A 21791-nucleotide genomic window follows, 5' to 3' on the forward strand; every position below is an offset into this window, starting at 1 on the left:
GGTTCGAATGGCTTATGGCAATAAAGGTGAGGAAAGAGAAGTACTTAAGAGGATGGCAAGTGACTTGGCACTTACTTAATGAGGTCTTCGGTTTCAGAGTACACCGAGTAAGCTGACTTGGACGCTGGGCTTTCAGATTCCATGGCAATCCCATACTCAATGAGGGACAAGGCGGCTTCCAAGTACTTAAAAGCCTTCCCAACCTTGTCCGTCTGTGGAAGAACATGATCATTGTTAGGCCTAAGACAGGCTTTTATTTAGTTTCTCCCACATTCTTCACTGTAACTTCCCTCCACTGTCATAGTTTAATTACGGCTACAGAGAAGTGTGAGAACAAAACAACTCAAAATGATTAGCAAATCCTATTGGCTCTGACCTACTGAAAATGTTCTTTTAACACACATTCAGTATTAAAAAAGAAAACGATTTTGTAATAGGACGACATTCTCAAAACCTTAAAGTACATATTCAAACTAAGGCAATGAGTGCATAGTCCCCTTGTTATTAGTGCTACTAATTACTCATTATGTGATTTTCCTGAGGAATAGATTGTTCTGTCCATATAGAATAACGCAGGCACAAATTTCTTTGTATGAGTTGAAATTTATCTTTCCATAAATAGAAAATGTTATGGTTTATGAGAATCTTAGATATTATATTAAACAATAATTGTTTTATGAATCTTACAGCCCAACAGATTTTCTCATCTCCTTTGGAAGTCAGGGCTAAGTATACAAAGTTATCCCCTGAGCCAACAGAGACAAAATCCCAGTCTATCTCTTTGAAAGATTTTTTGGGGCCAACAGGGGAAAAAATCCCAGTCTATCTTTTTTAAAGATTTTATTTATTTATTTTTAGAGAGAGAGGAAGGAAGGGAGAGAAAGAGGGAGAGGAGCATCAATCGGTTGCCTCTCACGCACGTCCTGACCAGGGACTGAATCCCCAAACCCAGGCATATACCCTGACTGGGAATTGAACAGGCGACCTTTGTCTTTGCAGGATGGCACCCAACCAACTGAGGCACACTGGTCTGGGCAATCCCAGAGTCTCTTAAAGGGAATATAGAAATATAAATGACATCAGATATTGGTGAATACACATTTTGTCGCTTAATATTTCTCTCACTTAGTGGAATATAGCCAACTCAGTTGAGACTGTGATGAGCACCTCTTTTTATTTAACACATGGTATATGTGCCACACATTATAAGAGCAACTGATTAACACATTTCCAAGTTTGTAGTTTTTGCTAATGCTTTCAGTTTGATAATGTTAAAAAAGAAAGAATGAAAACAGTAAAGATGGAAGTGGAGAATAAAAAGATAGTGACATATCAGCAGAGAAAGATGGTTTAGGGCAGCTGATACCAATTTTTAAAAATAACAACTTTAAAACATTTTTTTCCCCTAGAGAACGTATGCTCAGAAAGATAGTGACAGAAAGAAAAATCTAACTAACATGATTTTTATTAATCAGCAGTACAAGGCCTTATTGGTTTACTTCACTGTTGGGAATTAAAACTCTTCAAATTTATTTTTTCAATATTATGTTTTTCATGGAATTTCCAAAATTTATTTTGGCCTTAGGTAAAAGAAACCACAATAAAGCAATTTGTTGCTATCCACCTCCTTCAGTATTTTTTAAGGCCAGTAATGCACATATGCCTCAAAAAATTAAAGATGGGTCTGCCTTTCGACCCGGCAATCCCACTTCTGGGAATATACCTGAAGGAGCCCAAAACGCTAATTAAAAAAAAAAAGCTGAAGCACCCCTGTGTTCATTGCAGTGTTATTTACAGTTGCCAAGATACGAAGCAGCCGAAATGTCCATCAGTAGTTGAGTGGATAAAACCACCATGCGACATTTACACAATGGAATACTACTCAGCAGTGAAAAGGAAGAAAATTTTATTACCCTTTGTGGCAGTATGAATGGACCTGGAGAACATTTGCTAAGTGGAATAAGCCAGTCAGAGAAAGACAAATACTATATGATTTCACTCCTATGTGGAATCTAATGAAGAAACTGAACTGACAAGGAAAATGGGGACAGACTCACAGATGGAGGACAGGATGACAGCTGGAGAGGAGGGGGATTTTGGGGGGTGGAGGGAGTGAGCGAAAAGGAAAAAGGACTCATGGACACGGACAACAGTGTGCTGATTACTGGGGGGAGGGCATGTAAGGGGACTAAATGGTAATGGGAAAAAAGCAAAAGAAAAAAGAAAAAAGAAAAAAGAAAAAAAATGCACATATACCTGCAATAAACTATATGGGTCTCCTGATACAGTGTTAAAACAGTAGAGTTCTAATTTCTCTTCTCAACAATGAGTATAACATAAAAATGAAATACGGCTCTCTATATTCAGCTGTGTATTTAACTATTTGGAATGCAAAGTGTACACCTTTGAGACAATGTGCAATTAAAGGAGAATATTACAAAGAAGTTGACCGTTCAAGTTTTTGTCCAAACTGCCATATTTTGAGACCAAAATGAGACTTTACGAGGGGACGCAACAGGCATAGATTCTGACTGTCCTGGCACACTGGGACACACGGTTAGCTTAGGGAGGGAAAAGATGTGCATATGTATAGATTAAGAGCAAAACAAAAACAAAGTTCCCTGAAGAGTACTTCCTTTTGAATAATGAAGGAATCTCATGCTTAAAGTGTCCAATGTCAAGATAAGTTTTAGAAAACTGGCTGACAAAGTATGAACTATTTACTCTCTTTCAAAGCTCACGAGGCTTACACAGTGCTGGCAACAACCTTGGAATGTTAGAAGGAAGAAGACTGAAAAAATGCCCCTGCTTGGCATGGTCTTATTCCTCTTAGTCTGACTCAGGTCATCCCGGCACAGGGCCGCTTCACACTGACAGGGGCTTATCTCTGACCCCCTTTTAGCTTCCAGCATTTTGTCCCAACAAACGTGGTACCGATCAAAGGGTCTCGGCCCAGCCCTGCCTATCCTGTCGGAGAACACACGCCAGGCTACAGATTGGGGTTGTGAGCACCGGGCCACAATCCCAATGGCCACCAGAGACGGATCGGACCCGGTTCCCTGTGGGCCTCTCGGGCGTGCGGTTAGGTTTGCATGTGAAAGAATAATGGCGATCTACACTCTTCTCCTGTGGGACAAAATTCAACATATGTTTTTTGTCGGGGTTTGGATTCAGGGAATAGATTAAGTTTAAATGTTTAATTATGACAAAGGACAAACATTACTAATTATACTGCAGCAGAGATATAAAAGCATATTTAATTACGCATGCACTTAAGAACAAAACCACCATCTTCCAGGAAGTCCAACAGACAGCAGGTAGCAAGTTCACTTTTTTTAAAGCATGTTTACCAACAGTGCTATCATCGCCTTCATCTTATAATTCCCTCTAATAGCACCTGTCTACTGTTCCCTCAGGTTAGTCTCTCAAGGACTTTAAGATAATTTTGGAATGCAAATAGGCTACATCGTCTTTCAAAACATTTCAGGGTGTACACAAATAGATCGACTTCCCAGAGTAGGACTCATTTTTCATATCCAAAGAATTGATTCAGTGGTACAAGGAAGCACTCATGTTTTAAATAAAACACTACCAGATGCATCAACTTTCATTCACTTGGACATAAAACTTGTGACTAGGTACTCAGTGTATTTGCCCATGATCAATTAATGAAGTCAAAGAAAATGATCTAAGAATCCCTCATCCCTCACCCATTAAGATCCTGCCAATCCTGCTTCCATTGTGGCCAACGCCAGCACCCGCCTCCCACTGTACTTAGATATGGAATACAGCAGAATGAGATTACAAACGTTCTGTCAGAAAACATTCTACCAAAGGAATAAAGAACCAAGACTGACCATCAACTCTGCTTTTTGCTTCAACTTTTTCGCCTCCTTCATGTGAAGATCTGCTTGTCTGAAAAAGGAAAGATCAGGGGTGGGCCACTGGCACCTAAATTACAAAACTGGAGCAAGACGGCCGAGGAAGACTGAGAGTGAAAAAGGATGGGAGGAGGGGGAGGGCAGAGGAGGAGGAGGAAGAAAAGAAGGGGAAAGGAAGTGAGGAGGAGAAGAAGGTGGAAGCAGAAATGGGCAAAAAGGGACAAGAAGCATCTTGAATCTTACTTGTCAAACTTCACTGGAGGCTTCCCTGGTTTAGAGTTACCATTCGGCAAAGAAGGCACTGGAAAAGGATTTGCAGTATCTCCAGAAGATCCCTTTAAAAAATCATTATAAAGATCACACTCTAACATTTAAGATCATTGATCTACATAAACCATCCCTTTAAATTAACCCAAAATAGTTGGGGGAAAAAAAAAAGGAAATCAAACACTGCATGATTTATTTTGGTCAAGCATTGTTCCCAGCTAGATTTAACTGAAACCATAGGTTCTGATTGTACTGGGGTCTCAAAAAGATATAAGACAAAACTGTCCATGAGAACATACAATAAACAAAACCAAATGTAACATTTTCTTTTAGTCAATACACAGGCACACCAAATACATATACACCCTCGTTAATAGGAAGAACTTGTATTTGAGAAAAATGATAATTTTTCCCCGTTACCATAAAAAATGGAAGTATCTGAGATCAAATATTCAAACCAAGAACTAGCCAGGGTAACCACTTTTTACTACAAAACACCTGATAGAAAATTAACACAAAACATCTACTCTGATTATTTCATTTCTTTTCAAAAAATTTTTAAAAATTGATTTTAGAGAGAGAGAAGAGGGGGAGAGAGAAAGAGAGAGAAAAGGCTGCTTTGTTGTTCCATTTATTGATGCATTCATTGGTTACTTCTTGTATGTGTAGGGAGCAGGGATCAAACCCACGACCTTTGCATATCGGGATGATGCTCCAAGCAAGTGAGCCACCTGGCCAGGGTTGATGTTTCACTTCTGAATCACTTTGAGAATAAACCGACACCTAAATGTTCATATACTATTAACAATCTTTTACTCTCCCTCTAAAGAGTAAAACTTTAAACACAAACAACTCACTATTGCATTAATAAAAGTGCTGAATAGTCCTGAAGCACCCTCATTAGGAACTTACCCAACTTGGGAATTTAACGATGTATCAATATATCCCATTTCATGCAATTGGTGTTTTCCCCTACTTACTTTGTGTTCCATAGAGCTTCCAGAGCCCTTCCCCTCTGCTTTTCTGCGCCTGGGGACAGGAGAGTCCTTATGGGTGCCCTTAGCACTACTGGCACTTTTGGGAGGGTCCTGGCCACAGGGGTGTGCGTCCCGCCTTGGCCTCTTTTGTGCAGGCTTAGCTGGCTTCTGGGAGGAGGAGGAGGAGGAGGAGGAGGAAGAGGAGGAGGAGGAGGATGACACAAGTGTGGGGGGAAGCACTTCCTTCTTTGAGGGCTCAGATGAGGGCCTGGGTGTTCTGGAATGAAACATCGTACAAAACTAAGTTAATGTAGAACATGAGCCTTGTAACTTAGTTGTTTAGTTAAAAGGACACAATGGTTGACAAAGTCTAAAATATCAGAAAGTGTGAAATCCATTTCTGTAGAAAGGCCAAATTCCAGGGACTTTTTGATGCCTTCGAAAAAACCAGTCCAGTCGATGAATACTAGATGAAGTTCTGTGATCCGTCTCTAAGCTCGCTGAGCCTGCCAGTGGCCCTAACTTTTCTTACCGGAGTCAGTCTGCACAGCCACGCCCCTTCTCTGACAAGCAGGCACCTTTACACCGGACTCCTCCCTCTCTCCCTCTCTCCCTCTCTATTTCTCAGAACCCTCCTACCTGGTGACACTATGCACTTGTGTTTGCCACATCATTTTATGAAGCAATTTCTTGAACAAATCAGAGAGAATAAGAGTTACTTTTTGTGACTTTAGGCAAGTTGTTTCCTCTCTCTGTGCCCTGGTTTCCAATTCTGCAAAGGAGGGATAATAATGGCACCTTTCTTATTTTTATGTAAAAAATTCCTTTAGAAAGAAATTAATTCCAAGTTTTTATGAAATTTTCTACTGTTAGAACACTTTTCATAAATCCAAGTTTGTTGCCAAATGATCTGTTACTCTCTCTAAGGTCCTCACGGATGAAAGCAAAATGAAAAAATTAACACATCATCAAAATGAGCCAGATCGAGTTTATTAATCCACTCATTCTATTGCAGAAAACATTTTGCCACATCAAGTCCCAAGAAGACCCGATCACCTTTCTACGCTGTTCCCAATCTCTATACTCACTTTGTTTTAGAAGATTCTCTGTGGGAGGACGAAGAAGATGACTGTGATTTAGTCTCTTTCTCCAGTCTGACTTTCTTGCTCTCATGGTCTCTTTCTGCTTCACCCTATAATTGTAGTATAACCAAGTAGAATTGTTACAAATATAAGTGTATAGGCAAAATAGAAAAACAATATACAGCAAATGCAATAAGAATTAGACTTTGGAGATATCTATCTGTACACACACACTAACCCCCTAAGTCCCTGCACTGTGTGAAGGAGACAGGCAATCTAGATTTGCTGGGGTCTGTGTGGAGACCAGGTTTTGCATGAGGAAGGACTATTCTTCATATCCAGGAAAGTAAGGATGTCTAAATAATAGCTGACAACAAGAAGAATAAGTAAGTAGTAGGCTTCAACACATCATGTGTTTTTTGAAATATAAAGGAATCAATAAAACATGCACATTCACATTGAGTAACAACAGATGATTTTATGATTAAAGTTCCCGTGCTCCTTTCAAAACAACCATCCATTTATTTGTATTCACTAATTTATTAGTCATGTAAAGTACTTAAAGCTCAGCCTTTCTTTCTTTTCTTTTCTTTCCTTTCCTCCCTCCCTTCCTTCTGATTTTATTTATTATTTTTAGAGAGAGGGGAAGGGAGGGAGAAAGAGACAGAGAAGCACTGACATGTGAAAGAAACATTAATTGGTTGCCTCTTGCACGCCCCCAACTGGGGACCGGGCCAGCAACCCAGGCATGTGCCCCAACTGGGAAATGAACCAGCAACGCTTTGGCCTGCAGGATGACGCCCAACCCACTGAGCCACACCAGTCAGGGTGCTCAGCTTTTCTTCTAAAGAAAAAACAAGTATATGTTAAAAATGAAACGGGCTACAAAATCGTCTGTATAGATATTTTAGAGAGAGGTCCAGAAAGACACAAAAAATAAGAATGGTTGCTTTGGGATTCCCGTGATCTTTCTCTTCCAAGGATACCATCTTTTAAAAAGTATTGTCTTATATATTTTTCTCTACAAAAATATACTCATATTTTTATTTTTCAAGAAATTTGATAGAAAACGAAGAAGTGTAAATATGATTTTAGGGAAATGGGATATTTGATTTTACAGGAGTAAAGTGCCTCAAAACATCCCTTTTATGCCAACCGAAGTGTAAGATACATACACAAAATCATTAAGAGAACAAAGAATTCTTCACAGTAAAAGTCTTTCATGTTCTTGTGCTCACCTGTCAACATGCACATTAAGTCTACGAAAAGTTCATCATGTCAACCCAACGTCTGCACGGCGACCTCCTTGCCACTGGTCTGGGCTCAGGCAACATCCCATGGGATGGAGCCACTACCTCTCTACCATGTGACAATGAAGGGATTGGTGGGAGTCCTTCAATTAATTCTGATGCACTTTTAAAATTAAACTTCTCCAACTGTCAGTTCACCAAGATAGAAATCTGGGTCACCACCAGTCAATCTAGGACAATCCCTTAAAAACCCGCAGTCCTCCCTTAAAGCCTCAAAGGAAAAAAAGTCTCCAAATTAACTGCTTGTAGGAGGCCCCAGTTTTTACCACTGTCTCTCTTTTGTTCCCTGAATGTCTCCAAGAAAAATGACTAAATTAAACTGCGTAGGCTTAAGCTCTATGCAAATACTAACAGCAGCCTGGCCCTGCTCAAAAGAAACAGAAACAGAGACACCATGCCCTCCCTCCTCCTCGCGTTCTGCACTCCAGAAGTGCCGGAGTGTGCGCTTCCGTTCAGCTCTTCGTCAGCTTCTCGGGAAAAACATCTTATTTCTTGTCTCAAAATGGGTCATTTCAGGTGGCTTATAAAGATACTTGGTTTTAATCTCTTGGTGTGGGCACAAGTGAGAACATTAAGAAGGGAAGGCTTGTGCCTGTAGAGGCCACCAACTCCGCAATGCCCTGCCCACACCATTCGACACACTTGCAAAGGGAGGCGGTGCTTGGACACGGCTAGTTCCACGTGACAAGTGACTTCAAAGACTTAGCACAGAAAAGGGAAATGTAATTGTTACTTGAATAACATTAAAGCGGTAACATTTTAGATATGAGATAAAATTATTAAAATAATTTAACTGGTTTTCTTTTTATATCTTTTACATATTTTAACATGGTTGCTGGAAAATTTTAAATTACATATGTGGCTCCTATTTTATTTCTCATGCACAGTGCTGCTCTCCATATTCTTCTAAAGGTAATCTGCAAACTGGGCCCTGAACTTCCAGTCAGCCAACGTAAAGAAGGAACTGTAAGATGTACAGGTGAGGTAAGATAAAAACCAATCCGTTCCTCAAAAGTATAACCATTCATTACAGAAGACTGGAGAAGAAGTACCTTGAGGGGCCTAATAAGGATGTAAGATGTGACATAAATAAGCACAACCTAAAGGCCGAACTGAAACACAACAGAAACCGCCACCAGCTGTTTCCCCGGGGGCCTTCAGCCTGGGCCGGGAGCAGAGTCCTGAAGCCCCAAGCAGAGACGCGAGCCTGCCGGGGCCCGGCACAGCACACAGGCCTCCCCCGGCAATGCCTCATGCTGACCTGTGGGAGCCGGCCAGTGTCGGCAGAGAAAAAAGCGTAAATTGGGAATGATTGGGTCAAGAGAGGATCCTACGACGGCGGGCACCTCCCCCATCACTTCACCTACAATGTCCCAGGGGCTCTGCCGCCAGTGAATCTAGCGAATTCTCCTGAGTTTTACACTGAAGGCTGCAAAACTGGCCCAGCAAGCAGTGTTAGGAGATGGAAAACTTATCCTTGGGAAAAGCCCCAGGATTTGCTAAAATACCCAGACAGACATTGCACATGAGGCAGTTAGTAATACATCCTTTTTGCAATGGAAGGTATCCCTGGGCAGTTAATGATACGTAAGTCCCTAAGGCAAAACTAAGCATAAACCGTCCACAAGGTTATTTCCTTAAGAAAATACCAGACCCTAGAGGCGGAATGAGCGTTAGCTTGTTTGTGTATTTTCATGCTGCTTAGGACTTGCTAATTATGACTATAAATCAAAGTGGCAGACCATCTAAACCACATATGAAAATAAGATTCATAGTGAGTCATTTGTCACAAACTGGTTGTTACAGCCCTGGCTTGTGCCAATCAGTGAGTGACTCAAAAGAGCAGCCAAAAAACAAGAAATCAGTAAATACTGATTTCAAGGCTAGCATTAAAACTGTTGGCACTTACTGGAATAATGTGCTTTATATTGACATGTAGCAACTTAGAAGCGGATAATATTTAGTAAACTGGTAGAAAGTAAGCCATTAAACCAAATAAAGCAAAAATCCCCTTCTGTTTGCTTTGCTCGCTTGACTGAGTTCACGCCTATGGGCTAGAGGTTAGTGTTTTTGTACACTGTGCACTTGGAACCCGGTCGCCTTCTGTCTGGAACAGTTGCAGTGGCTTCCCCAGAGTAGGCACTTGGTAAGTATTTGTTAACTGGCACGGAAATGAAGTTCAGCAGCTGAAGGCACAGCCGAGGTCCCTGGACGGATTTAGGAAGAGAGAGCCTTGCAAAACTGGGTGGCAGGAAATGCAGACCTGAATTTCAAGACTGGAAAACAGGGGGCAAGGAGTCTGAGATTTTTCTAGATCAAGGAGCCATTTGGAAATGAGATGAGAGCTTTGCACTCTTCTCTTAAAGAAGACAGAGAAGTCTCCTCTGCCCTGTAGCTTATCCCAGGTGAAGCTCCACTTCAGGGAACCTTGTCTGAAGTCTGGGAGTTGGAAGGTCCCTTTTCTCAGAAGGGTAGCGTCTCAGTGGCGACAACAGGAGGAGGCTGCGGGCTGATGACCTGGTCCTCACGGACTTGTTTGCTTTTCTTAACCTGTTCGGTCAGGCAGCCAGATTATCTGCCAAAAGTGCTCCACCCACAGAGTAGAGCAAAGGGCAAGAATAAAGCCCATAAAAGGAAGCGCTGGGACTGCACTAGGACAAGGTGGTTTCTGGGAGAGAACGCAGCAGGGCAGCCTGCTGCATGCCCAGCCCCTGGCTCACCATCTAAGTACTACATGTACATGGCAGGGAAATGAAGGTGACTTTTTCAGAACTGACGCTCGTTTTGGGCTGTAGCATTTCTAATGGGCATTAAGATAGAGTACTGTAAACTTGGCTGAGATCGGGAGAGATGAGGGGCATCTGAAAGAGAAAGTGAAGCGGAGGCGGCGTGTGGGAGTGGGCAGGGGGAGGGGTGCTACAGTGGCAGGCGTGTGGGCAATACAGAGACTGAGCCAGGGATGATACTGTAACTGGCAGACTCCGTACAATGATCTTCAACTATGACCTTTCGACTCTCTCTATGGCCCCTCCCCCATTAGACACTTGTGAAAGAAAGGACCTGGCAGGAGTTAGCATACCTGAGCTCCAAATCTCCTTTTATGACGCAGCCAAGTGATGTCTGAACCTCTGTAGATCTCACCCATGTAAGGTAGAGACTGAACAAGCGACCTATAAGGTCTAAGTACTTAAATTCTAAGATGCCATTTTCTCCCACAGAGAAGCAAATAAGCTGGGTAGCAAGAAAGCAAAGGAAGCGGAGAAGCAGCCTGTGGGGACATTCCGGTATTTGTCTGGGATGTGCCTCTGCAGGAGGTTCAATAAGAAGATGGCACAGTAGATGCCTAGTGCAAGTCGGCACCAGGAAAGAGGACGTGACTCGCCGGGAAGACAGGATATAGTCACTGGGATAAGTTCTAGAGAAAAGGAAAATTAAGCCACCTCTCCTTATCTTTAAGGTGAAAGAATACACAGGCATGGCTTAAAACAGTCTTAACATGAATATGGTTACAACGTTCTTAGAGTAACTAACAAACATGAAGAAATTAGATTGAAGTAGCTTCAGGAAATTATAATGACTGACTTTTCAAACCCTTGATTTTGAAAGATAATAACTGAGAATGTCACCTGGGGAAATAACCCAAGAAAAGACAGTCAGATCTTGGATAGAAGCGAAGGACTGAGCCAACAACATTCTCAAGCAATAAAAATACACATTTTGCTACCACATCCCATAACTTCCCCTCCCATGCCTCGAAACACACACAAATGATGGCACTGAAATTTGTTCCCAATAATATCAAAACTTCTTGGTCAGTAAAGCAATTATTTAGAAAAAGGAAAACACTTCAATGAATGTACCTCCTATCCTGTTGTATATTGAAATGACTATTAAGACTGTAGCTTTTTTTTTTGAAAGGCAATTTATAAAATGATTGCATTAAATGAGATATTAGGTAAAAATGTGCCCAGAACAATGCTTTGTTCACACGTGGAGTTCTATGCATAACACATGCATTTTTAGAATACTCTCAATTGCCCTCGCCTGACTGTAATTATATTGTGCTTCTCAACTTCAATTTTTCTTCCAAATCTGGAAAACATAAGCTTGGTATAAAAACTATTTAAAAGAAAAAACTAAGTTATATTTTAAATTCTAAACTGTAATCAGGATGATGAACTTCAGTAGTTTATGTTAACAGCACTATGTGTGTTCATACCTATTAACTCTCACAATTTTCTCTATTTTTTCCTCATGAATTGTTCCCTACCCACTCCTTTAAAGTAGTTAAATTATATATACATATACATGTGTGTATGTGCATATTTCTTTAAAAACTTTTTTTATTTATTGATCGATTTTAGAGAGACAGAAAGGGAGGGAGGGAGAAAGAGGGGGAAAGAGAGAGACAGACAGACACCATTTTTTTCGGTTCCACTTATTTAATTCATTCATTAGTTGATTCTTGTTATGTGCCCTGACCAGGAATTGAACCCACAACTTTGGCATACTGGGACGATGCTGCAACCAACTGAGCTACCCAGCCAGGGCTGTGTATTTATATACATTTCCATAGGTGCCACATCTGATGGCTTCATCACAACTGTAACCATCTTGAACTTTTTATGATCTTCTCACACTTTTAAATCTAAAATGGCTTCAAGGATCTGTTTAACATCTGAAAATGTTTGCTAACTGTTGTGCCAGGAGAGGAACAGATCCTAATTAAACAGGCCTTTAAAGAAAAACGCTGAATTCCACTAATGTGAAAGATCAGGCACATTGTTCAGCTACTCTCACTATATCCTCAGAGGGCTTTTTTAGCGATCGCACTTAAAATAAAGAACATGGACAAGTCCCTGCAACCTAAATCGGGGAAAGTGCGCAAACTTAAAAAGAGGGCAGCCCTGCCTCTGCCACAGCTCCCAGGTCCACGTGCGGGGCTGCCCGCGGGAGCAGCCGAGGCCCTGGCCAGAGGATCCAAGGTCCAGACGGGAAGGGGGAGCCCGCCCCTCACAGGGAAGGATCTGATGTTAATAATGTTCAATACCAATCACATCTGGAACCCAGCAGGACATAAAACCAACTGACACATGATCCTCTGATCATAAAATAAATATACAGTGAGCTGGTTTTTATATTTATCTGAAATCTTCTAAGTAATGTTTTTAACTAATGACATACTGGGTTAGCCAAAAATCCACTTAGTTTTTTCCTGTAAAGTAAGAGACATTTTTCATTGTCACCAGTAACTTTATTAATTTGGATATTGTGAGTATGTCGGCTATCTCCCATGTGGTATAATGTTGACTGTTCTTAATTAATGTCTTGATTTGATCACTATCAACTCCAACTGGTCTACCCAACTGCGGAGCATCACCCAGTGAGAAATCTCAGCATGAAACTTCAAAAACCACTTTTGACACATTTGATCAGTCTCAGTACCTCCTCCATATACTGCACAAATCTTTTTTTGCATTTCAGCTGTGTTTTTACCTTTCTTGAAATAATAAAGCATAATATGCTGAAAATGTTCCAATTTTCTTCACCTTCAATTAAAATGGCTACACAGAAATTCACCAATTTTGGTAAGTATTTTTAAAATCGGTGCTGATCTGACTACTGTCAAGATACAATCTAACAAAATTGTTTCAAATGAAACAATTCTAGAGCACTTCTAGAGTCATTGTATGGAAAAAAACAAACAAACAAAAAAACCCCCAAATGAACATTTTGGCCAACCCAATACTTAAAGCAACTCCTGGTTGCCTAGATGATCACAACTAAATGCAGCACTGGAAGCATTTCTCTACCCAAAGAACTAGCTTTGTGTGATGTTGGCCCTGTAGTAATGCTCTGCTGCAGGGGTTCCTGGACCCCTACACATTAGGATTCACCAAGAGTTTAAAAATACCAGTGGGGGTGAGGGGTTTGAGGGTGAATATCCTTCCATTAGTACTACAGGCTCCGCAGGTGACCGCAGTGACAAGCCAGGGTTTAGAACCACTGGTTTGGACCCTGATCCTGTCAATGCCACAGCAGAGGCAGACCGTTCCCAGGGCCAGAGCTCTCATCTGCTTGCCAGAGCTTTAGAGAAAGCACACACTGGACTGAGATGAGGGGCTCATTATTTCTCCATCCTCCCAACAGAAAAATAAATGCGCCGCCCCAGTGCCATTAGCCACGGGTGGGCTGGGAAGGGCTGTCGGAGGGCACAGTTCGTTCATACACTCAGCAGGCAGAGCTGACGTTCCCTTTCCGGAGCTGCACGCAGCACTTCTAGATGTGCAGAGTATGGGTTAGGCTGCGAACTGTCTGGGGAAGCCTCCAATTTCTAACATTTTCACCTAGTTAGGAAGCATTTTAGAAGTTAATACTTCTCACCCCAGCTTCTGCAGAAGATTAGTGTTGGAAACTAGACAACACCATGGTAGCTGGGGGGGAGGGGGGGGCGGAGATAAGTGATAAAAAGATTTCTCAAGGGCAGGAGGTAAATAAATGTAATTTTGAAGTCTTTTCAGGAACATTAAATGCAGGTACCTTTTTCCTAGCCAGGCCCACCACAATTTTCTCCATTAAGTTTTACACCTTTCACACACAAACACCATTTTAATAGTTTCCTGGCATGAGGGAGAATATGCCCTCTTCTAGCTGGAACAGCACTGCCCTTGAGCACTCGACCGCACCCCACTCGACTTGCCTGCTGCAGTCATGGTGGCAACGCCCTCGGGGCTCCTTTGACAAGGTTCTGGAGAAAAGAGTCACCCTTACTATTTGTTAAAGTCATGTTGTATTTTTAACCTAGTGGAGTAATCACTGCATCACAGACATGACAGCAGCCTTCGTGATCTTTTTGTCCTTTGTTATTCTTAGCTCAACTTCCACAACTGAGTAAGAAGTTTCTTCTGCAGTTACAAGAGTGTTCAAATTTTTACTCCTTCTCAGCAGGAAAGAGTTGGCTCTTCTAGTGCCTTTCACTCTGAATCTTGGGCAGGTTGGCTTGGGAGTGCCGCTGGGGGAAAAAGTCACTAATCTTCCATCAAGAAACAACAACAACAAAAAAATCTATCAGGAGCTCAATGGCAAGAATAAAAGAAGAAAGGAGACTACCCAAAATAGTAATATGTCCAGGTAACTGAGGGTCTTAAGTAATGCAGAGATACTTTTTTCTTTTTTACTATGTTCCTTTTTTAAGTGAAACTTCCAAAAATTGTAATAAATAAAATGACAGACTTTTTAATACTTAACAACGTACCATTCCCATCTATACTAGGCAACAACGTGTCCTAACCGTAAGTTTAATACAATAGCTCTAAAACCTTTTAAAATAATCTTCTGCTTATCAGTAGAAGTCAATAATGGAGATCACAGACTGTAAATCTGGTGTGTTCGAATTAATGAGGTAGTACGTGGCCCTGGCGCAGTATCAGTAGCAAAAAGGTGACACTACAGGAGGAGGACTCGGTGGATGGCAGCGCTTTCAGGAATCCAGAATACTAATTAACATTTCAATTCATGGGAAGGTTACAATTTCTAGAGCAAAATCAAATGAGCCAGGTGGTAAATATCAATGTCATCAAAAGAAATAAAAATGGACTCCCTGATGGTACATTATCCTAAAATGAGATATCCTTTTCAACGGCTGCCTCAGCTTTTCTCAGACCAGCAAGACTGCAGAAAGCATCTGGCACGTGGCGATGCCTGGCGGGACAGTGGGAAGCGTCGAAGTCTGCAACAGGGGGTAACGGGCTCAAGGGCAGAGCCTGGCTCGAATCCAAACACTTCCAGCCACTTCTAAGAAAACTCAGGGCTATAACCAGGAGCCAAGCAAACGCAGCCCTAAGCCTCCGGCAGGTACAGGCTGCACTGCAGGGAAAGGCCAGCCCCCCACCTACCTTTCTCTTTTTGGCCAATTTGCTTGAGTTCTCTGAGCTTCTCTTCTCAGAATCCAGCTTCTTCCCTGCCGATGGCTGTTTGTCCTCTGGTTTCTTCTGACGGCTCCCCTTCCCAGGTGGCTGGGGTACCCAAGAGAGGAGGTCAAGGGTTATTTTCACCATCAAGCTTTGTGGGGGAGGAGTGTCCCTGAGTGGGGAGAGCAGCTTGGTGTCTCTCAAAGGCACCGGGAGTTTGTCCTTCCGGCGGTCCTCCTGCACCACCACGGCCCGGCGACAGCCACTAGTCCTGCCACCAATGGCACCGTCATGTGTGGGACCCTGGCTCTGAGTCAGGGGAACGAGAGCCAAATGCTCAGGGCTCCTCTCCTCCACATTGTCACTCGTGGGCTCGGGACCCAACAGCGCCTTCAAGGGGGCCGCGGGCCCACCCCTGTGCTTCTTCTTTTCGCTGGGGGTTGGCACAGCCGGTTTAGGCTCTCTGCTGTCTCCAGCGCGGGGCCTCCCTTTCGTCTTCACCTTGGGCTTTTCCTTGGAAGGCTGGTCCTTGGATCCGTGGGGAAGTCCTGGCTCACTCTCCACCTGCAAGCTGGCCCGAGAGTCCGCTGGGGCAGAGGCCTTGATGGGGTTTTTGGGTTGTTTGGTTCCCACAGTTTGCCTCTGCGGCAGCTCCTGTTGGGCAGGGGACTTCTGGCAGCTCCTCTTGCCGGCGTGGGGGCCTTCAGGAGGGACCCGGGGGGCTCTGCCGGAGCTTTTGGGGGGAGGATCTTTGGATTCCGAGTGCTCGTGACTAGTGGTGCCACCGTCACCACCCTTGCCCTTCTCGTCTGGGTGCTGAGGTGGGTGTTCTGTGCTCCCCAGGGCCTCTGGTGGCACTGCTGGCTGGCTGACTTTGGTCAACCAGTTGTCTAGTTGCCATTTGTTTGTTGTAGGAGGCTCAGGCTAGAAACAAGGAAAAAGAGATAAGTATTAACTGACAAAAGGTGACCAATTCTTCCCTTGGTTGCTCACCCAATTTGACAGCACTGTCCTGGGAGACACGCTCATTCCAAACCTACGATGAGGTCTCTATCCTCCTCAAATTACAGGTCAAATTCTATAAGAATTGACTCTTAAGCCAACCTTTCAATTTATTGTGCTACAGGAATTTTGCTTTAGTAGATACTATTAATAGATTATTAAGTATTGACCAATGCAGACCACTGACCTGCTGAGAAATCTTTACAACATTAATATTTTGTTCTAATGGTAATCATAGTATTAATGGTAATTAATATTTGTTTTAATGGTAATTACAATTATATAATCAGAATTGACACGTTTTGGCTTGCAAACTGTTCTATCAGAAAATAATAGGGAATAAAAAATTCTTTTATCAAGGATTTTCAGAAGAAAACTAATTAATAAACTAAGTCTCGGTCAGTAGCTATAGGTTTCATGCTTTATCCTTTTCTTTACATACTTTTCAACTAAAAATTACTTTCTTCAAACTAGATACCATTTCTCTTATTTAGTTAAAAATGTTATAAACATTTATATATAAAAAGGTTTTCAGTATATCTAGATACTGATTTTCAAATTTAACACCTTAATAAAAAGAATCAAATGAAGTCACATTAGATGAGCATCACTCCCATTTGAATTCTTTAAAAATCAACATTAAGTCTTTTGTCACAGGCAGCATGAGCTGAAGCAGCCTATTTTTCTAAGACACACAGGCAGGCTTCAAAGCACACAATTCAGAGCAATGAGATTATACCGATTATCTATGCGACTGATTTGGCAAATAAAGAGAAGTCCCTGGCATCTCATGTTACCTCAACTGTTGTTTAAATCTTTGTTGCTAACTGATGGTTGATATATCCCACTATCTCTCTCCAACTAGGTGTCAGGATTTATTAACAGAACGACAGAGACCTTTGCATTCCAAATTCCACTACTGTGTGTTACATATGTCAATGTATATTGAGGTATTTTTTTGAGCATTCCTTTAGGTATGTCACTGTGCCCATAAATATGACATATAAAAAATGTTGGTGTCTAACAGGGTAAGCAATGATTATACTTTTTCAAAGGGCAGCACATCATTCATGTTACATGTTTTTCTTAAGACCTGACAGGTGGTTTGTATAAATGACTAAGTCACATACATAGTGCACCAGGAAGTCAACTGAAAGCTATCTCGCACAGGATTTAACTGATTCAATTATAGATAAGGAGATCACTCCAGCAGGTGGGCAGAATTTTACAGGGAAGATTGCTAACAATTTTCCTGAGTCAAATATCCCAAATAATTCAACTCTATAAAAACATGTGAACTTAACACATACAAGATATAGGAATATAATGTAAAGGCTTTCAGGCCAGAAAAAAGGAAGTAAGTGTCACTGAATCAGGACAGAGCTAACAGGAACTTTAAGGAACCAGACAAGACCATGCTTCAGCAGAAAGATGGCTGCATAACTGCTTCCTTCTGTTCACCCCATGTTGCTGCTTAGAATAACACATCTCCACAGTTCCCTTTACCCGCATCAGCTCTAAACCCAGGCTCACATTTGATTTTTCAAAGCAGGGAGGAAGGGAAGAAAGAAACTACTCTTACGCGCCAGGAATTTTGTCATGTGTAATCTAAAACTGTATTCAATATTCTAACAAGACAGGATGACTGTTAAGGGTGGAGAAAAGATTAGCACACAATACCTACTTGTCAAACATTGTTTCATGCAAAGTCTTAGGGGTGTGGTAATACTAGTGGTTAACTGGGGCAAGGCACTGGGAGATATCACTTGCCAATCACATCAGGAACCACACCCTTCAAACCCTTTCTTAGGAAAAGTACGGATATCTCTCACCAGGGCTATGTTTACAACTGTACTCCAGTTACTGACATGCTCTATAGGAGAAGTATTTATGTGTGAACCAAAAAGAAAAGTCAATTCTGGTATAGATATCATCTGCTTTTTCTCTCCCAAAACAGGACAGTATAAGATACATTTAGTAGTCCCCAAAGGAACGTCCTGGTTACAGAAATAAAGCATATTTTCTTCCATTGCAACCCTAAAAATGTCCAGAAGGCAGGCGTATGGCCCAATTGCAGTGTAAAATTGAGCTGGTGTGTCTAGATGGAGGGGAAGGGGCAGGAGCAACCCTTTCCGTATACCTACTATAAGGATGTAAAATGGACAGAATTCCTTCAAGGACAGATAGTATTTCGCTGTTGGAATGGGGGAAACTTTTACATAAGGGACTGATTACAAATAGATTTTAAAATAAATTTTAAGAGTGAAAGTGCTGGATAGGATCAAGGTTCAAGCTTTCGTTTCTCCCTCTGCCTTTCCTCATGCCGCGCCCCAGCCTCCCAGGGCCGTGGTAACCCAAACACTGCACACCGGAAGTGAAAGCATACGCTACACTATCATTAAGCATTTTAATAAATGTTCGACCACATGACCCTTTACCTCTCCTAATTATTCAAATTGGCAAAAGTGTAAATATTTTAGAATGAATTATGATTTTGTATAAAAAGCCTTGAGCTATGTACAATATACAACTATTTTTCTAGTAAAACAATCATAGTTATATTATACATCCAAAAGTTAAAAGAAAAGCAAAGAAGCAGGGAGAGAAGCAGCATGATGTAGTAGGAAGTAAAAAGGCTTCAGAATTAAAGGGCTATGGGTTTGAATCTTCAGTGCTGCTACTTCCTTTACAGGCGACAAGAAAGCTATAGACCTTTTAGGGTTGCAGGGGTGTTAAGAACCTCAGAGGCCATCAACCAAGGTAACTAACAATGACCAAAGAAACAGACAATGAATGGATTAGAAAACTAAGCATATCCCCGAATAACTGAAAACAGAATCACATTTTTCCCTGAACTTTACTTAAACAGTAAAAAGGTGAGGTGTCCCACATATTTTGAAAAGCTGAGGTTTATATTTTGATTTTTTCTATAAAGCAAACACTGAAGTCTACTTTTTCCCAAGTTCACCAGCAGCTCATTTGGTAGGCCTATAACATTGCAGATTCTCATAAGATTACTAAACTATTTCATCAAATGAATTCAAAATCCAGCCATAAAAAGCAAATTTCTCAGCATTAAAAATAGAATTTTTTAAAAAAGCGAGAAATAACTAGTAAATATGGCCTGTTATGTATAGAATTCGTGCTACTCTCAACAATTATAGGAGATTTATAATAAAGCAAGTATTTATTTTAAAAGAAAAGGAAAGCAGTTAAATATCTTTAGGAAAATTAAAGGTTTAAAACCCAGGCAAAGACAAAATGTCTCTAGGGAAGTCAAACCTCAGTATAAAACATAGAAACCATACCAAGGCTAGACTGTCAGAGCAATACAAAAGTACAAATATGAACCTATTTAGTAAGATGATTTAAAAAAAAAATAAAGTAGGCTTTTTTTTTCCTCTGACCCGCCATCTGCGGTGGTATCATGGCCAAGATGCAGATTTTTTGAAAATCCTTACAGGGAAGATCACACTCAAGGTCGAACCCTCAGACACAAGAGAAAATGTAAAGGCCAAGATCCAGGATAAAGAAGGAATTCCTCCTGATAAGCAAAGACTGATCTTTGCGTAAAGCCACTGGGAGACTGACGTACTTTGTCTGACTGCAACATTCAAAAACAGTCCACTCTCCATCTTGTTTTGAGACCTCGTGGTAGTGCTAAGAAACTGAAGAAGTCTTAAACCACTCCCAAAAAGAATAAGCATAAGAGAGAGGTTCAGCTGGCTGTCCTGAAATACTACATGGTGGATGAGAATGGCAGAATCAGTCGCCTTTGTGGAGAGTGCTCTTCAGATCAGCGTGATGCTGGGGGCCTTATGGCCGGCCACTGTGACAGACCTCACTGCGGTGCATGTTGTCTGACCTACCGCTTCCAACAAACTGGATGGCAAGTCACTGCATATGGGTTACTAAAAGACATGAGCTAACATTTTAAATGAGTAATAATGAAGAAAATAACAATAAAAAATAAAGTTGGAGGGGAACATTTTTTTAAATCTCAGAGTCTGTAGTCCAGTAACCTCTTGAGCAAGAAGACATAATGTTTCATTAAATCAAATATCAGATTAATCTTTTTTAAAAATTTCAACTATTCAGTCAAATATGTGCTATTTCCACTTTATTTGAATATAATCTTATTATTTAGTTGAATTCTGTTCCTCCTATCAGTAATGTAATGAGCGTGCAGATTTTTCTTACTGAACAAGGTGAGACACAAAGCACAGATGTTACAGACATTAACAGTGAATAATCACATAATTTGTCTACAGAGCATATTAAATATCTTTTTCCCTGGGGCATAGAAAAACTATTTCAACAACAACTATTACCATACAAGGAAACAAAGAACCCCCAGAAACACAGAGAGTAGTTTCTAAAATCTGAAAGGCACTTCAAGAGCAGTTAATACCGATCAATGTCTATTCACTCCAAAAAAAATACTGAACACTTCCTCTGGGTCAGACATAAATTCATATCTAACAAAAAAATGACACTCAGTTTTGTTCTCAGCCTCCCTTGCCCTAGAGGTGGCTCTTAAGTCTCACTGCGTGATCTCCAGATGGAGTCGGGTAATGCTGTAGTGGAACTAACTACCTTGCTTTCTAAACAGCAGAGACAAATACTGAGAACTTCCCTAATCAGGAAGTCTCGTTTTCCAGAATTCCTATCTTATTACACAGAATAACTTTCTCTCTACAAGCTGGTCTAGTTCACCAAAAATGCCTTCTCTTTTCACCAAGCATCCTTCTCAGCATAATTTTTGCACTGCTACGTTTTGAGGGCATTTGGCAACCCTATCAGCTGTTACTACATTTCTTGTGCATCGACAATCCAGAAAGTAGCATAAATCCTCTAGATAAATGTAGTGTTTGAGATTTTCAATCTCATCTGTTTATCTTTACAGTATTTCCCAAAGGCGGTGACAGGCAAACACAATTATCTCTGTTTTACACGGGGCAGAGGACACAAAGAAATACAGCCCTGGCAAAATCACTTCACCACCAATTTAATGCATGGCTTTTAGTGATTCAAAAATAGAACCTCTGAAGACTCATTTGTAGTTCATGTTCCTGCCCTTTGCTAAATCAAGCTGCCTCCTTTTGATTTCCTTAATTCATGCATTCCTGAAATTTCAAAAAGAATCCTCATTAATATTAAAATAGCAGTCTACTAAAAATGAGTTTTCTTTTCAAAAGAAGAGAAAAGAAAATGGTGTGCAAACATTCTTAATGAGTTGCCCTTCAAAACACATTAGCAACAACATAGAAGAACCTATCGTTTTAAACAGGAGAGAGAAGACCTCTCTTCCAAACCTCCACTGCCAAATGTTTGGTAAGAAATAAGTAAATAGAAACAGCTG

The 21791-nt window shown here is 41.2% G+C and overlaps 1 protein-coding gene and 1 pseudogene across 1 annotated transcript in view; one reads left to right on the plus strand and one right to left on the minus strand.

Moving 5' to 3' along the window:
- AFF1 (ALF transcription elongation factor 1) overlaps positions 1-21791 on the minus strand; it is a 202367-nt gene that overhangs the window by 4566 nt on the left and 176010 nt on the right. Inside the window, exons 12-17 of the mRNA XM_054591768.1 lie at positions 15413-16351; positions 6214-6317; positions 5129-5402; positions 4125-4216; positions 3858-3915; positions 76-212 (exon numbers count right to left, since the gene is read on the minus strand). Of these exons, the coding sequence (XP_054447743.1) occupies positions 76-212; positions 3858-3915; positions 4125-4216; positions 5129-5402; positions 6214-6317; positions 15413-16351 (1604 nt within the window). The remainder of the gene's footprint in view (positions 1-75; positions 213-3857; positions 3916-4124; positions 4217-5128; positions 5403-6213; positions 6318-15412; positions 16352-21791) is intronic.
- Positions 19084-20358, plus strand: LOC129085220 (ubiquitin-40S ribosomal protein S27a-like; annotated as a pseudogene).

Source organism: Pteronotus mesoamericanus, unplaced genomic scaffold (assembly GCF_021234165.1).
Source record: "Pteronotus mesoamericanus isolate MK-2021 breed Mesoamerican mustached bat unplaced genomic scaffold, CSHL_Meso_final scaffold_232, whole genome shotgun sequence".
Taxonomy (NCBI): domain Eukaryota; kingdom Metazoa; phylum Chordata; class Mammalia; order Chiroptera; family Mormoopidae; genus Pteronotus; species Pteronotus mesoamericanus.